At 46.2% G+C, this 17,565-nt stretch overlaps 1 protein-coding gene across 4 annotated transcripts in view; it reads left to right on the top strand.

Annotated features, from left to right (window-relative positions):
• The window catches only part of SLC6A13 (solute carrier family 6 member 13), a 62,182-nt gene that overhangs the window by 10,829 nt on the left and 33,788 nt on the right, over positions 1–17,565 (top strand). For 3 of the 4 annotated variants that reach the window (XM_032796723.1, XM_075069374.1, XM_032796724.2), the window contains 4 exons: positions 1,367–1,501; positions 3,851–3,991; positions 5,156–5,240; positions 9,485–9,617. In XM_032796723.1, the coding sequence (XP_032652614.1) occupies positions 1,367–1,501; positions 3,851–3,991; positions 5,156–5,240; positions 9,485–9,617 (494 nt within the window). The remainder of the gene's footprint in view (positions 1–1,366; positions 1,502–3,850; positions 3,992–5,155; positions 5,241–9,484; positions 9,618–17,565) is intronic. The other variant, XM_032796725.1, reaches the window with a different exon arrangement.

Genomic DNA, 17,565 nt, shown 5'->3' with positions numbered 1-17,565 from the left:
GATCCACACGAGTCTACTCATCTCCCATTTATTTCTGCTACGTATAATAAAGTCTAGACTGGCCTACCAGCATGCACTATAATGGGCCATGGTTCAAAAACCCTGGAGGCAAAAGGAAGGAGGCATTTCTGTGTTCACTGTTAAATGTGTCCATGAAATAGACAAGCTGTGCAATGTGTCTGTTTGTTGGTGCAGGCATCGTAAAGTTTATCTTTCTTGTTATTTTTGTAATATTAACTGAGCAACTTTGATGATGCATTAATAAAGCAGGGAGGATAGACTAGCTCTGGGACCTTTCCCTTCAGCTGAGTAGTGGGAGAATCAACTGCAAGTATTACCCCAGCATGGAGTAATCACAGACCTGATTCATTTCTTACTCTTCTGATGTTCCCTGGGCCTCTCACTCCCACTGTAGTTAATGGGAAATTTGCCATGGACTCCAGTAGCAGCAGGACTGAGCTCCCAATGTGAGTGAAATACGTTTCTGTACTACTTTCCTTTCAGTTGTGCTTCTGCTTATTAACTGCTAGGAAGCAAGATGAACAAAAACTCAAATTGGGTGGAATGGTGGGAGCAGGCTGAGTTTATCCAATATTTGTACGTTAGCATCCTGAGTATTACCACTCCAAGCATTCAAAAATTATAAATCAGTTTCCAAAAAAATGCTGAGATTTCTTAAAGAAGTGTAAGTGTGTGTGTGTCTGGAGTTTCTTTATATTTGCCTTCTGGTTTTTGAGCCTTTAGGGTTCATGTTTAAGCTTTTCTCTCCACCCTAAGAGCTAGAAACATTTATAAAAAGATGAATCTGAGATTCTCATGGAATTGCATGACTCCAGGAGCTGAGGCTTTAAGAAACTATCAAGAGACTCATGCTAAAATTTGCGAGAACATAGGCCACGTAGGCCTGTGCAAATACATGTAAAGACATAGACCCTGCCCAGGAGAGCTTACAGTTGAAGTAATAACAAGACTTGTGTAATATGATCTGATCTCTTCACCACAGATGCAGATTTTAATCTTCTGAGACAACTGGCAGGTTTGTCTTCATACCCCTTCAGGTTTTAATGCCTCATTCACACTATGGTTGAAGCTGTGCAAGCAGTAATCGTGTATGAACTGGGATATTGCTAGTACCATTTCCTTGATAAATTGATAAGGATTTTTTTCTTTGCCTTGTTTCCTAGAGCCCTTGCATCCTGGCCCTTCCCTCCTCTGTTCTCTGCAGCCCATATTGCCATTTGTGTCTCCTTTCTCAGGGACCCTTCTTGGAGCATTCTTTGTCCTGGGGGAATTTTTCAGTCCAGGTCTAAGTTGGTCAATGGTCTAACATGTTTTCTTTTCCATGTACAATGCTTAAATCTTCCAGGTGCTTTCTTTATCCCCTATCTCATCTTCCTCTTCACCTGTGGTATCCCAGTGTTCTTCCTGGAGACAGCTCTAGGGCAGTACACCAGCCAGGGAGGGGTCACCGCCTGGCGGAAGCTCTGCCCTCTTTTTGAAGGTGAGTAGATCTCAAGCGCAACCCCTTTTTGGTTGGGGGGATGAGGGGACATGTAATGCAAAGGTCAGGAACTACAGCTGGGACATCTATACTCTTAAAAGAGACCCTCCCACTATACTCAAGCTGTTCTCTGCGAAATTCTTTGGAAATGCCTGTGATGTTACCATGAAGAATTGTGTTTACCCTCTCAGATCAGTTCATGATGTACCTCATCTGGTATTCTGCTGCTTCCCTCACCATCAATATGTGATGATGCTTTAGAGGATTGTTGAGAGCCTGCCATAAAAGTCTCCTTGACTTTCCCCTCACTCCCTTATTGTTCATTCAAAATGGTGCTGAAAAGAAATCTCTTGCCTTTCCCATAACTCTAGTCACGTTCACTCTCCTTGTCAAATCACATCACCAGCCCTCTTCACTTCCTGCTCTGAGGTGTGAGCTCTGGCTATGGAATTTGCCCACAGGCAGAATTGTGCTCCTGGATCTAAACTTTATTTAAATAATTAAAACTGGTGTAACCCTTATAATTGCAAAGAAAACCTAAAATCTATGAACTCACATTTAAACAGATGCCATGTCATCTTTCTGAGTTTGCAGACAGCCTGAAACAATAGCTCTGAGAGGTGTCTTTTTAATGTGGTGTTAATTTCTCAAACCCAATTATAACATCATTTTAGCATAATCATCCAATGGGGTGTTTATCACTCAATCCAAACACTTCCAATGCTTTCTTAGTTACCAAAAGTCTCAGCTGTCTCCTGTCCATCTGCTAAAACCCTCCAACTTCTCCCTTGATGACTTCTACCTGGTAGTTTGCTGCTCAAATAAAAACTTTAGCACATTGAAAACTGAAAATGTGAGGTTGAGCAAAATCAAAACTGAGTGTAATATTGAACTGAATGACAGGAGAGACACTTCTAACTTCCATATTTAATTCAATAAAAAACCTTCATGTTCCAACTTCCCTGAAACGGTTGCAAGATATTCTGTCCATAACACCAGGTGGTGTGGAAAGCCAGGGAGATAGCTACAGAATTAATTGAGGGTTACCAGAGTACATGAGGCCACTTGGCTAGATGGACCAGTGGGATAAATTTCTATTTCTTTACGTTAATAGGTGGCTGCTCACTCTGCTGTGCAAGTACAATCCACATACTGTACAAAGTTCAAACTCCCATCCCTTCCTGGGCCGTGGCTTTATTAACAAACAACTACATTAAGTGAAAACACAAAGAGCAGCTCACATCTCCTCAGGCATGGCTGCTCCTAGAGTGCCTCCCTGAGGACTGCTCAGTCCACTCATAGATCCTCACGGACCAGGAAACCTCCCGTTCTCCATTACCTTCAGATGAAGTAATGAGTTACCTGCAAAGCCTGCTTAACCTTTTTCCCAGAGGAATCATCCCTTACTAACAGGGGGCAGTATTTCAGGAAAACACTGCAGAGGCTGGAACTGCTATGGCTTGGAGCACCCTATACAGCTACAACTCTGCAGCCATTCTCCTATTGTGAGCTCCTTACAGAGATGCCTGCTGGCAGATGTTGCTCGGGGTACCTGTAAACAACACCCTTCTCCCCCCACCCCACCCCGCTCTGCAAATGCTCCTGCATCATTCCCTAAAGTGAGACCTGAGTGGAGTAGCTCATAATAGACTGTGGTTTACTTGAACCATGGACATCACAGCAGCTGTGTCTGAATTGAAGGTGTAGGAGACTCTGGCCTATAGAGGACCCCAATGTGTGCAGTGCTTTGCCTTTGGAGGTTGTTGACATCCAGGACAGTTTTAAACATTATTCCATAGCTTTGACTCTTTTTTTCTTTCCTCTGCTGGCAAAAGTTTGGTTCCAGTGACATTAAAGTGTAATTCTGACCTTGCTGTACTCATTAGTCTCTACAGACTCTAGCCAGAATTCTCCTGCCACTTAGCAATGTGGATAGGGCAGTGGTCATGAGGAAACCCTGACACCTGTTGGCAACTGCCCTGACAGTTGCAGCCCCCAGGTGCAGTAGATCACAAACGCTTTCTTTATGTGGATGTCTGTCTTCCAGGGAAGCTTCCACTGGCTGCCATGATAATGTGAGGCAGTGGAAGGTAATCTGGATATCACTGGGAAGATGGTGATGGATGGATCGGTCACCATGCCAATATTCACACTGCAGCATGGAAATCCCAAAATAACAGTTGAGGAGGTGGGCAAAAGGGGGAGAGAACCAGAGCAGTGGGCAGCACAGACAGAGGTGGGTTTGGAGTGCTGGGAGGAGCAGGGTGCTGTGGCAGGCTCTGATCCTGAGGCTGTTCCAACTCATGTTCCTCTCCTTGTTTATCAACACTGAGGCCCTTCTCTCTGCAGGAATTGGTTATGCTTCCCAGGTGATCGTCGTCCTCCTGAATTTCTATTACATTATCGTCCTGGCCTGGGCCTTGTTTTACCTCTTCAGTTCGTTCACCATAGACCTTCCCTGGGGCAGCTGTGACCATGAATGGAACACAGGTAACACTGAATTCCCCTCTATCTCTTCTCCTTCTCCAACTCCCTATCAGTTTGCTCGGGAAAACCTGCCACCAGCAAATACCATCTAACCTGAAAAAGCAACATCCAGCCTGCTGTGGGGAAAGGACCAAGGCCAGTGCTAGTGGTGAAGAGGCCTGGTTTATTGCCATACTACCTGACACAACATCAGTCCTGCTGATGGTAGAGGAGAAGAGGCTCATTTGATAAGCTGGATCTCTTCAAGAAAATGTCCTAATGTGCCAGCCACCCCCAGCTCCCATTGACTTCAGCCTTTCACTATGCCTGATCAGAGCAGTTAACCAGTTGGTATGTTATGCAGGCTCCCCCATGCTGCTCTAACAACGGATCACAGTCCTGGAGGGACTCCCCTCTCCTGGCAGCTGTGGGGATGGGAGGGAAATTCAGTCTATATTCAGCCCTCTGCTTCTTGTGCTCTGCTTCAATAATAGGAGCCCGTTCCTACCTGGGAGGCTGACCCCTTCCCTTGGAGGGAAAAGGGGAATTTAACCTTTATCACCATACAGTCCTTGGTTTCTCCCCAGCACTGCTTTGCCAATGGGACCCCAACCCTGCCCTGGAAGGACCTCTTGTTCTGAGCAAGAATAAGTATTTTAAAATATTTTTCTCCCTTTGAACATTATGCTGCTGGATGGAAAGGGGATCTGCAGCATTTCCAGAGGTGAAAGTGGGCTGGTTTGGCATACTGGTAAGAAAGCGGACGCCGGTACCCAGCCGATGTTAAAGCGCTGCTGCGTCAGCGCTTTACGCACTGTACTGGCAGGGCCGCTGTTGGGGGGGAGGGAAGGTGGGCAAAAGGAGAAGCTTCCCCCAGGCCTGGCAATTTAAAAGGGCCCGGGGCTGCCGGAGCCCTGGGCCCTTTAAATCACTGCCAGAGCCCTGGGTGGTGCAGGCTGTGCAGTGCTGAAGGGCTGGCTGGGGGAGTCTGGCCCCAGCCCCGCCCCCTCTGCCCAAGGCCCTGCTACTTCCGGGGGCTCAGAGCTGCCCCCTCACTTTGCCCAAGAGCCCGGCCGCCCTGCATAACAGTAAGTCCTTTAAGTTACTTTCACCCCTGAGTGTTTCCCAGGGGCTCTGTTATTCCAGCTGTATCTGTTTATGTTCTCTCTCCCTGGACCTGTCCTGCAGAGAATTGCGTGGAATTCCAGAAGGCAAACTCCTCTCTAAATGTGACGACTGAAAATGCCACCTCCCCTGTCATCGAGTTCTGGGAGTAAGTGAAAGGCTTGTGTTTCTCTGATTCCTCTGGGAGTTACAATCCCCAACAAGGATTCTCAGCCCCTCCAGGCACTTCCTAGTTTATACACCTCAGGGTTTTCACATCACTTCAAACGGGACAGCACCCAGGAGAACAACATGGGCCAAATTCTGCTCTTGATTACTGTTCTGTTAATTTAGAGTAACTTCACTGAGGTCAGTGGAGTTGCTCTGGATTTACACAGGTGTGCCTGAGAAGATGCTCTGGCATCCTGTCTTATTTAGATCCTCCCTGTCTTTCCCACCCTCTCACCCAAATGTTGTCCCCACACCTGTGTAGTCTCACTGACTTCAGTGAGGGATCCAGAGGGGTAAATGAGGTTAGAATTGGCTCTCTGCCAACAGACCTCATCTTCACTGCTCTTTCTCCTGCCCCTTGTCCTACTCATTCTCTGATCATTCTCTTCTCACGTCTACCTGTTTCTGTTATCTTCTCTCTCTCTCTCTCCTTTTGGTCACAACACAACTGCTCTTCTCTTTCTGCTCTTTTCTCCCATATCCTTTTTCTCTTCAGCCTGCTCATGGTCACTCTTTATATGATCATATCCCTTCTCAGCGTAGCCCAATGGGTTTGCAGATTTTCAGTCCAAATCTCTTCTTGACACATTGGGTTAAGTTCGTCCTGGGTATAAACTCCACTGACACAGTGGAGCTAACGTAGGATATCAATGGAGTTGCACCAGGGATGAACTTGGCCCTTGTTTCCGCTCTAGAGAGAAGCTGAAGTGGCCTTGGAGTTACTCTATGGGTTATCTTTGTAATTTCATCCTGGGCTAGTATAATGTGGAAAACACTGGCAGTACATGGCTCTGTGGATGAGGGGAAAGCAGTGGACGTGTTATTCCTTGACTTTAGCAAAGCTTTTGATACGGTCTCCCACGGTATCTTGCCAGCAAGTTAAAGTAGTATAGACTGGATGAATGGACTATAAGGTGGGTAGAAAGCTGGCTAGATTGTCGGGCTCAACGGGTAGTGATCAATGGCTCCATGTCTAGTTGGCAGCCAGTATCAAGCAGAGTGCCCCAAGGGTTGGTCCTGGGGCCACTTTTCTTCAGTATCTTTATTAATGATCTGGAGGATGGCGTGGACTGCACTCTCAGCAAGTTTGCAGATGACGCTAAACTGGGAGGAGTGGTAGATACACTGGAGGGGAGGGATAGGATACAGAGGGACCTAGACAAATTAGAGGATTAGGCCAAAAGAAATCTGATGGGGTTCAAAAAGGACAAGTGCAGAGTCCTGCACTTAGGACGGAAGAATCCAATGCACTGCTACAGACTAGGGACCAAGTGGCTAGGCAGCAATTCTGCAGAAAAGGACCTAGGGTTTACAGTGGACAAGAAGCTGGATATGAGTCGACAGTGTGCCTTTGTTGCCAAGAAGGCTAATGGCATTTTGAGCTGTATAAGTAGGAGAATTGCCAGCAGATCAAGGGACGTGATCATTCCCCTGTGTTTGGCAGTGGTGAGTATTGTCTAGTTTTGGGCTCCACACTACAAGAAGGATGTGGAAAAATTGGAAAGAGTCCACTGAAGGGCAACAAATATGATTAGGGAGCTGGAGCACATGACTTATGACGAGAGACTGAGGGAACTGGGATTATTTAGTCTGCAGAAGAGAAGAATGAGGTGGGATTTGATAGCTGCTTTCAACTACCTGAAAGGGGGTTCCAGAGAGGATGGATCTAGATTGTTCTCAGTGGTACCTGGTGACAGAATGAGGAGTAATGGTCTCAGGTTGCAGTGGGGAAGGTTTAGGTTGGATAGTAGGAAAAACTTTTTCACTAGAAGGGTGGTGAAGCCCTGGAATGGATTACGTAGGGAGGTGGTGGAATCTCCTTCCTTAGAAGTTTTTAAGGTCTAGCTTGACAAAGCCCTGGCTGGGATGATTTAGTTGAGGATTAGGTCCTTCTTTGAGCAGGGGGTTGGACTACATGACCTCCTAAGGTCCCTTCCAACCCTATGATTTTATGATTCTACAGCTGGAAATGGGGTGAGATCAGTGGACATCCATAGGGTAGCAGCCACACCTCTCATATCTTGCAAGGTTGGGCCTTCTCAGTGTGTGAATTTGGGGGGACCCTCAAGAAACACTAGCGCTGCAGGACTCAGTGCTGGTGACTCAGCAGGTGGGACTCTCCCTTGGCATCAGTACTCCGCCCAGCATGTTGACCATGGGCTGGAGGATGGGGACATTTGTATAAGATGTAAAAACAAGGGCTTGTGATCACTGAAGATTCCACAGCCCCTGGTGGGAAGAGGGGAATTGCTAAGCACGGTGTCTTGGCTTCATTTCAGTCGGAGTAAACTCCCTTCGGCGACCCTAAATCCCCCTTGCAGATGTAAATGGCTGCAGTGTTCCTCCCTGCGTGTCCCAAACTGTTGTGCAGAGCTGCTGTGTGCTGTTGAGCAGCAACCTGTGGCAGCTCCAGTTGAGCACAGGGATGTGATTCTGACCTCTATAATCTACACTGGAGCCCAGGGGGTTCCTTCTGGGAGGGAGGAGCTGTGTCAATGTGTTGTTAATAAGCAAACAGTTCTGTCCATAGTCAGCTTCTCTCCTCTCTCATGCTGCCTTTCAGTAACTCTCCTCTCTTCTCTCTCCCGTGGTTTCTCTCGGACTGTCACATGTACAGCGTGAGCTGCAGTGCTGGCATTTCTTCCCTGCTGTGCCTGTGGCTGGCAGCTAAGAGACTGAGGTTAAAATCAATGTTTTGAACAGTTCTGTAGTATTGGGACAACAGCACATGGGAGTGGAAATTTCCATTGTTCCAGCTCTTCGGTCACAGCCTCTGATACAGGGGAGAAGCAGGCTCTGCTCTCAGTTGCTGGGAAATGGAGGATAGAGGCCAGGGGAAGAGGGTAGATGTTTGCTTGAAAGATGCAAATCTGCATTGTATTGTGTGCCCTTCTGGGGCTCCCTTGAGCTGCACTTGGTGCGCGCTTCGTCTATAATCCCATGCTCTGTTACTATTACTCTCCTGTACCCTGTCAGGGTCCTTTCGTGCTGTATACCCTTGTGCCATTCACTGCTGCATTCATGCCGGAGGCCTCCATTTAGCTGGCACTAGGAAAATAAGTGAGATGGGGAAATGCCAGAAAGCGAAGGAGGATTTCCCTTGGGCTCTGTGAGATCCCGTCTTTGTGTGGGGCTGTTGATGGGGAGAGCCGATATTTTCTTGGTCCCTGGCTGATGGGACTGTGGAGCAGGAAAGGGTGCAAGTGCATCACCCATCTTGGATTGTTGGCATTCCATGAGGTGCATCTTTTAGTTTTTGCATGATGCAGCAGGAGAGGGCACATGTGCATCACCTGCCTCTAATTGCTGAGGCTCTAGGGTGTTGCTTGGCCCAACCTTTGTGGGCTGGGACTGCAGAACAGATGAGGCGTTCGTCTTCTGATCTCTGGGTGTGGGCGATGTTGTGGGAGAGGCCAGCAACTTCCATTCTCCAGCAGCTGGGGCAGCACAGCTGGGAAAGAGTAGCAGAGTAGCGTGGGAGTAGCGTGGGAAAGAGTAGTGTGGGAAGCTGCTATGTAGTTAGAGTCCTCAGTGATCTCCATTATTCTCTTGCTTTGTCACATGGGGTTCTACAGTCCTGGGCATGGCACATGCTGCCTTGCATCTTTGGCTCCTAAAGGGGAATACCTTTATATCGTGTGATCTCAACCCCTTTTCATCCTACATAACGGGGTTGGAAGGAATTTGCTGAGGGTGGTCCTCATGTAGGATCCTTTGTGATCTACGTCAGAACACCAGCTGGTTTAAAGCACTTCCAAGGGGTAGGGAAATCTTATTATTTGTTATGCAGTGCGCAGCAGCTGTGATCAGAGGCCATGCTGTGTTAGGTGCTGTACATTCACCTAGTAAGAGATTTCCTGACCCAGCAGTCTAAATAGACAAGACAAAGGGAGGGAGAGGGAATGGAGGTGAAGTGTCCTGCACAAGCAGGTCAGTGACAGAGCTGGGAATGGTGCTCAGGTCTCCTGCCCCCTAGGCTGGGACCCTGCCCACTGAGCCTTTCATTTCTGAGAGGGAAACAATTGAGGAATGTCCTTCGCACTTTCCCGAGGTGCACAGTCCAGGGGTAGGGCTTGATCTCCCTAATCTGCAAGGCATCACCAGGGGCTCTTGAGGACTGGCTGGTCACTGAGGATCTAATGGCTGAACTTAGCAAGATTCAATGTCTGTTTGCCTTTCCAGGAGGAGAGTGTTGAAGATTTCTGCTGGTATGCAGCACCTGGGGAGCCTGCGCTGGGAGCTGGCTCTTTGCCTCCTGCTCGCCTGGGTCATCTGCTACTTCTGTATTTGGAAAGGAGTCAAGTCCACAGGCAAGGTGAGTGCGTGGCTCAGGTCTGGCCTCCGCCTTCATTGCAGTCCAAGGTGCTGCAGCTCCTGAGCTGAAACCCAGCTCTCTCAGACCGAATGAGAGCTGGCAATTCCCTCTAGCGCTGGGCAAGCCCAGCAGGGTTCACCTCCCAAAGGGGCTTGTGAACTGGAATCTGCAGAGGATGGGTGCAGATGGGTTTCTTTGAATTTGAACCTCCAAGAAGAAAACTTGTCTTTGGACCCTGCCCCCAAATAGGACTCCCTTTTACCATCCCCAGCTACCTCATCACTCCAGAAAACACTGGGACCCATTCTTATAATAAATGTCTGCCGGGGAGGCCCAGTGCTCTCCCCCTACGTTCACACTCCTTCAGGCCAGGTCCTCTAGGAGCTGCCACCTTCCCTCCATTGGGGTCTTCAGGGGAGGCTACCTGGCATGGGCTGATGCTTCTCCCACATCCTTAAAGGATCTTTTTTAGCTGGGGGCATGTGTGATGTGCCAGCCACCTGTCCCCCACTTATACAGAAAGATTAGGGAGAACATTCCTTCTCTAGTTGGCAGCTGGGGTTCAGAGTAGCCTCCAAATCTTTCAGGTGATAGCTAAGGAAACCCTGAAGGACCAAAGGGCCTCCTCTGCCTCAGGGCCAAAGGAATTTTCCAATTCCTGCCCTTGGCCCCAAAGAGAACTGTACCCTAGCACAAGTTATAGAACTGGGGATTGCCAGTGAATTTACTCCTGGGGTAACACAGCTCCAGCTTACTCCTTTCCATTCCTGCTTGCTCACCCACTTCCTGACTGAATTATTTGTGAGTTATTTGCCAATCTGAGAGATCACTAATCCAAGAATGTCCAAGGTGTTTCACTTTTTGCATGACATTTTGATTACAAAAAACCTAGAACGATATAGAATTAACATGCATTGTAGTTGTAGCTGTGTCAGTCCCAGGATATTAAAGAGACAAAAGTGAATGAGATAGTATCTTTTATTGGACCAACTTCTGTTAGTAAGAGACAATTTCTCAAGCCATACAGAGTTCTTCTTCTCCTTTTCCTTCTCCTCCTCGCTCGGTCTGGCTCTAAAGTTTGTCTTGCTCAACAACAGAGGTTGGTCCAAAAGAAGATATTACCTCACCCATCTTGTTTCTATAAAATTAACATGGCACAAATTCAGTGGATTAAAAGCTGGCAGCTGATGAGTCTCAAAATGTAATTGTAAATGGGGAATCATCATTGAGTGGGTGTGTTTCTGGTGGTGTCCTGCAGGAGTCAGTTCTTAGCCCTCTGTTATTTAACATATATATATCAATGAACTGGAAAAAAAAACATCTGCAAACTTTATCAGTAGTGATTTTATGACACACAAATTGGGAGCATGGTAAATGAAGAGGACAGGTCATGGATACAGAGTCATCTGGATTGCTTGGTAAACTAGGCACAAGCAAACAATGTGATTTAAATGTATACAATGGAACATGGGAATGCTATCCTAGGAAGCAGAGACTCTGAAAAAGATTTTGGGGTTGTGGTGGATAATCAGCTGAACGTGAGCTTCCAGTGCAATACTGTGGCCAAAAGGGCTAATGCGATCCTTGGATGTAGAACAGGGGAATCATGAGTAGGGGCAGAAAGGTTATTTTACCTCTGTATTTGGCACTGGTGTGACCATTGTTGTAATACTGTATCCAGCTCTGGTGTCCACAATTCAATAAAGATGTTAATAAATTGGAGAGGATACAGATAAGAGCCACAAGACTAATTAGAGGATTAGAAAACATGCTTATAGTGATAGACTCAAAGAACTCGGTCTATTTAGCTTAACAAAGAGAAGGTTAAGGGTTATCTTGATTAGTCTATCTAGGTACGTACCTATCTGGGGAACAGATATTTGATAATGGGCCCCTCAGTTTCGTAGAGAAGGGCATAATATGATGTTATGGTTGGAAGCTGAAACTAGACTACATTCAGGTTGGAATTAAGGGGTCAATATTTAACAATGAGGGTAATCAGTCATTGGAACAATTTAGCAAGGGTCATGATGGAGTCTCTATCACGGATAATTTTTAAATAAAGACTGGATGTTTTGTAAAAGATCGGCTCTAGGAATTATTTTGGGGCAGTTGTATGGCTGGTGTTACACGTGAGGTCAGGCTAGTTGATCACAGTGGACCCTTCTGGGCTTGGATTCTATGAACCTAAGTGTTGTATCTCAGTGCTTTGAAGTCTGGTGTGCCCTGGTCTGCAGTGCTTGCAAATGACTAGTTTGGGAAGTGGACAGGCAGATGAACTACACCATACACCAGGGTCCTTTAACAAAGGTCGGGGGTGGGCGGGGGAGCGGGAGAGGGAGGAGGCGGGTGTTGCAAGGAGATATGCCCCATCTCCTGTCAGGTAGGCAATAATTCGCTCGTGTTTGTAAAGCAACTTTTCTTCAAATAAAAGGCATAGTGGAAGTGCAAATGATAATGAATGCAATAATGGGCAGTGGATGGAGGGAAACTGGAATTAACAGGGAAAGAGAGAATAACTCCTCTGCTCCATGACAAGCACCCCGACCTAATCTGCTCAGCTACTAAGCCCTCCCTTACCCTTGGTGATGAGACTATCGTTAATTGTCCTGCTCACCTTAGCTGTACTTCCTTGGTTGCCTGCATTCTTTCTTACTCATTCTCTTCTGGAACAGAGCTGTGTAACTCTGGCCTGACTCCATCCATCCCTGCTTCCTTGATCTTTGTTAATGCAAATGACAGTAGTATGTTCTATAAGATCGTTAGTTAGTTTCTGCTCCCCCTCTTAAACCATTCCCAGCCGGCTTTATGCTTGGAGTCAGCAAGTGCAGAGGGACATAAAAAGATTTTAATAACAAACAGTGTCCTCTTCACGCACTTTAGCCAAAACAGAACCATTACGTGGTGGTAGAGCTGACCGAATCCACTTGCCGTGAGTGATAGCATGGATGTCAGTGGCTTTCCTGAGTTCACTATGGCCTCAGAAGCTGGCAAATCTATTAAGAATTTGTAGGAGGGGTGGAGTAAGGGAAATCAGCTTGTGAAGATAATCCTTTCTGGTTCCTATGGAGCAAAATATAAAGAAGAAAAAGGCAGTTACTTACTGCTGTGGCCTGGTGAAACAAGGCCGAGGCGTCTATAACACATGACTACTAGCAGGCATGATGCTAAGGCACTGCAAACTAATTTACAAAGCATATGCTATGCAAAAAGTAAACCCAGTTGATGCTAGATACATATTCCATGCAAAAACACCAAAGGATTTTAACAAAAAAGAATAGTGGGAGTAATTTCTTTGGCACAGATCCCATGGTCAGAGAGACGCTTCTCAACGAAGGAGCTCCGCTTTCCCTAGAAACAGACCTAGATGCAGCTAGGGCTGATCAAGGTACAGAAACCCAGCATGAAACAATGGCTGCCGGAACGCAAGCCTATCCGAGGGGAAAAGGCTTTGCCAGTATTGAGGAGTTACCTGGTGCCAAAAGAAAGGGACAAAGTGTGACCTGAAATCACCCCCCACTAAAAGCAGCAAGAGCGATCTCATGCATCCCAAGGCACAGAAAACTGTGCATGGATATCCAGGAAGACACATGAGTATGGACATTTTCCTGGAGAAGATTGTCACAGATGGAATCACTTTGCAGAAGCACGTGGCTCTGACTCAACATGACCATGTATGTTATTGACCAGCGTGTGACAGAACAATGTTTCTGATCCCAGCAAGGTTTCTAGCAACATGGTTAGTGCTAACAATGTTCAAGAAATAAAAAGATTGTGCCTGAGCCAAGCATCGAGTAATATCTCATTAGACCCAGATGTTCACATTGCTGGATACATTCTTAAACCGGAGAAAACATTCTCCAAATTGAGACTGCCTGTTTAACAGCAGCTACTCGCAGGCATTAAATGAAAAACTTAAAAGAGAGAGCCCATGCAAGCTAAAAAGCAGATATACAGCTACCACAATGAAGCCTGAATTATTTGTTGCGGGCACTTGGGCAGCACCATTTTATGAGCCTGGAATCATGTCTGGATATTGAACTTCTAAAACTGGTGCAATCTCTAGATCCAAATGCGAATGCAAAACCTGATATTCCCACAGAAAGCTTCAAAGCAGATGGGCTATTACCATCAAACATTTCCTTTTGTCTTACCCCAATTCTCACCCTACTCATCTGTGGGCCAGGAAAGACCTCACCTGCATACTCTGATCACCTGAATCAGGTAGTAGATCACATAGTAAATACAGGGATAATTATTAAATCGACAGCCTGCAGACTGGACTTACTTGCTAGCTACTGTACAGAAGCCCTCAACAGGCAAATTTGGAGCCTGCATCAATCCTTGAGACCTTAAATGAGTCGCAAAACCTTTGCCAATATTTGAAGACATCACTTTTAATGTCATTACCTCTACCTCAGATTCCTGGATGCAAGGTCAGAGAGTCAGTCAAGTAAACGTCCTGAACTGTCAATCCAAAAGACCACATATTTTGTGGCTATGGATTCCTTCACTTACCTTTTTGACACAATCTGAGCCTGAGATAAAATACAGTGCAAGGCTGATGAAATATGTGAAGGATTCATTGGAGCTGTAGCCATCATCAATGACATTCTAGTATTTCCTTATTCAAAGGGAGGACATCATGCACACCTTTCTCCCCTTACCTACTTCAGAGCTGACCAAAGGTGCTGGAGCGATTTTTATAGTGGGGTGCTGATGATAGAAACCATGTATTTGGGTTGTTATTAATACTTCAAGCCAGGGGGTGCAGCAGCAGCCCCAGCACCCCTAGTTTCAGCACCACTGGAGATGATAGAGAAAAAGATGCACACCTGACCTAGGAAAAAGCATGATTTGCATTCCAGCAGAAGATGGGTTGGAGATTGCTTTACAGCAGATAAAATGAATCCAGATCCACAAACATCACTGTGGTAGAGGACATGGAACTACCACCTAATCCTGCAGAAGAGGGGGCAATTCTTGTATAAGAAATATGGCAGAATATAAAGAACATAGTTCTATTGTGAGCTTTTTGGGGCAGGGAATCATCTTCATTATGTGTGTGTAGAATGCCTTGCATGATGGGGACCCAGTTCCTGATGGGAGCTTCTAGGCACCACTGCAATACCAATGATTGATGATCCTAATAAAAGAAACGGATGCAGTAGTTTTCTTACTTTGGTCATAACAACTATCAGCAGACAGGTCTGGGAAGGGAATTGGTGTAGCACTGCTCTAGGAAGGCTAGTAACTATGTTGTATATCGAAGTCCTTCATGCCACCAGAAGAACAGCATGCACAAATGGGAAAATGTATGTGCATGCATGCATGTATGTAACTGTATTTGAGTACAATCCCTTTTGTTAGTATATGTAAGCATATGTCGCAGTTGAATCTGACCACTAACTGCTTAGATCAGTCCAGAAAAAAACCACTCATCGCATCACCACCCAGGTTATAGACAGGGTCTTCAGTTGCAGAGGGATAATGGGCAAATTGTGTAATCTCCAGGAAAATACACCCTTGCCCCCCCAGTGCTAATGCTGACTAGTTCTTGGGTCAAGACAAATGTTGGAGTTAGTATGCAAGTGCATAAAATCTTCCAACATACAGACGAAGATTAGAGGTAACTGATGGAAGGATGAACAAATGAAACAAGTAATACTGGATGGATGGGGAGAAATTAGAAAGAAAATGATTTCACATCATGCAGTACAGGCACCATATAGATGAACTTTCACTCTCATGTGGAATAACCTTTGAAGATGAAAAAACAGTTATCTTATTGCATTCAGACTAAATATGCGGAGATAAACCTCACTAGGCACATGGCTATGGAAAAGTCCAAACAGAGACTTTGACGTATTCTTTTGGCCTAGTACATGTGAACCATCATGTCTTAAGATGTCTGATATGCCTTAAAAAGTATATAGTAAATGCAAGTGCATCAGTGATACTGCAAGAAACGCCAACAAAACCATGTCAACCCATGGGCACTGATTTGTTTACATTGAACAATGAAGACTACAGTATGTCATTGTTGTGGATTACTATAGCAATTAGTTTGAACAATCCCCAATGTACCACAATAACCCAAGTTATAGTTGCAAGACATAGAATCCCAGAAAGGATTAGCACTGACATTGGACTTCAGTATTCCTCAAAGGAATGCAACTACTTTGCCAAAGTAAAGGCTTTCCAACATATCTAAGTCCATCTTATTCATAAGGGAAGTAGGCTAAGCAGTAGAACACATGATGCATAAAACAAAGCCTAATGGTAAAGACCCCTATTTTGTACTATCTGAGTATTAGAACATGCCTTGCAATGGCTCTAAGTCACTCGGTCCTGATGTTGATGGGATGTCTTTGTTCAGCGTTGCTCTTTATGTAGGAACAGCTGAAACATGAATTTGCCCCAGGCCCCAGGAGAGTATTTTGGGGCCCCTGGAGCGGGATTCTTCACTTGCTTTGGGGGCCCCAGAAAACTCTCTTGGGGCCTGGGCCCCTGGACCTTCTTCTGCTCCGGGTCGTTGTCGGCAATTCGGCAGCAGAGGGTTCTTCCGTCCCAGGACCTGCCGCCGAAGTTCTCCAAAGACCTGTGGTGGGGGGTCCTTCCGGCACTTCGGTAGTGGGTCCCAGGGCGGGTCTTCAGCGGCAATTTGGTGGCGGGGGTGTTCCTTCCGCCCCAGGCCCCGCCGCTGAAGACCCCAGGCCCCCTGAATCCTCTGGATGGCCCTGTCTCAGCCAAATGCCAGCTGCTAGTCCCAGTGCTCAATGATGATGCTTCAGTACAAGGGAGACAGGATGGTGGCCACTAGAAACCTCTTGCTCTGGCAAATGTTGAAAAAACGTATCAGGTTCATACCTTGAATGCATGTGAATGTTAAGACAACCATTGTTTGCTTCAGACACCAGAAAACCATCACATTCTCTGAACTTGCTGACTGTATCCTGGCTCTAACATAAGTATGGAACTCAGCAGTCCAGAAACTGATATAGATACACCCATCATTTCCACATACTGTTTCTCCACCTGTAATCACAACTTGTGAACTACTGTAGTAGTGACAGGAACAATAGCACCCTCTGGAATGGCACAAGTGCCCCTACCTACCAATCTATTTGTTTCCCTTGGCTCTGCTGATCAGACAGACCTGGTAAGTTTAGACTCACAAGGTTTTTGATGTGACATCACAGTTTAAATGGGCTTCTGTCTTACAACACCCAGGCACCCAGTGCATATCTGTATTACTTCAATAAAGAATTGAAATGGCTATTTGTTGCTAGGTTACATTCACCTCAACAAGAAGACTAATTCTTATTACTACTGACAATTTGTTGATGATATCCCAAGGACTGTCTCATCATGAAGGGAGATGTACCAGGACAAGCTGCTGTTGTTTGCATCCATCTAGTTAGTTTTAGATTGTGTTCTCCTGGCCTACTCCTAGCTAGGGAGAGACTTGCTTGGTATGAATCCTTCCTTTGCTTTCCTGTCAGAATGAGCAGATGGAAATAAGGGCCCAGATTCTCAGCTGGTGTAGATCGATGGAACTACATTGAGTTCAGTGGAGCTAGCCTGACTTATGCCAGCTAAGACCAGGCTTGGTGCTTAGATCACTACCAAGGGTATGTTTACATTACCCACTGGATCAGTGGGCAGAGATCAATCCAGTGGGGATCGATTTATCGCGTCTAGTCTAGTCGACTCCTGAGCCCTCTCCTGTCAACAGCTGTAATCCAGCACCCCGAGAGGCACAGGTAGAGTCGACGGGGGAGCAGCAGCAGTCAACTCACCGCGGTGAAGACACCACGGTAAGTCTATCTAAGTAACTCGACTTCAGCTACGTTATTCATGTAGCTGAAGTTGTGTAACTTAGATCAAACCCTCCCCCTCCCAGTGTAGACCCAGGGCCAAGACTAAAGAGGGATTATCTAGTTGT

Source organism: Chelonoidis abingdonii, chromosome 1, assembly GCF_003597395.2.
Source record: "Chelonoidis abingdonii isolate Lonesome George chromosome 1, CheloAbing_2.0, whole genome shotgun sequence".
NCBI lineage: Eukaryota > Metazoa > Chordata > Testudines > Testudinidae > Chelonoidis > Chelonoidis abingdonii.
Note: the sequence above shows the minus strand (reverse complement) of the source record. Positions and strands in the feature narration are given on the sequence as shown.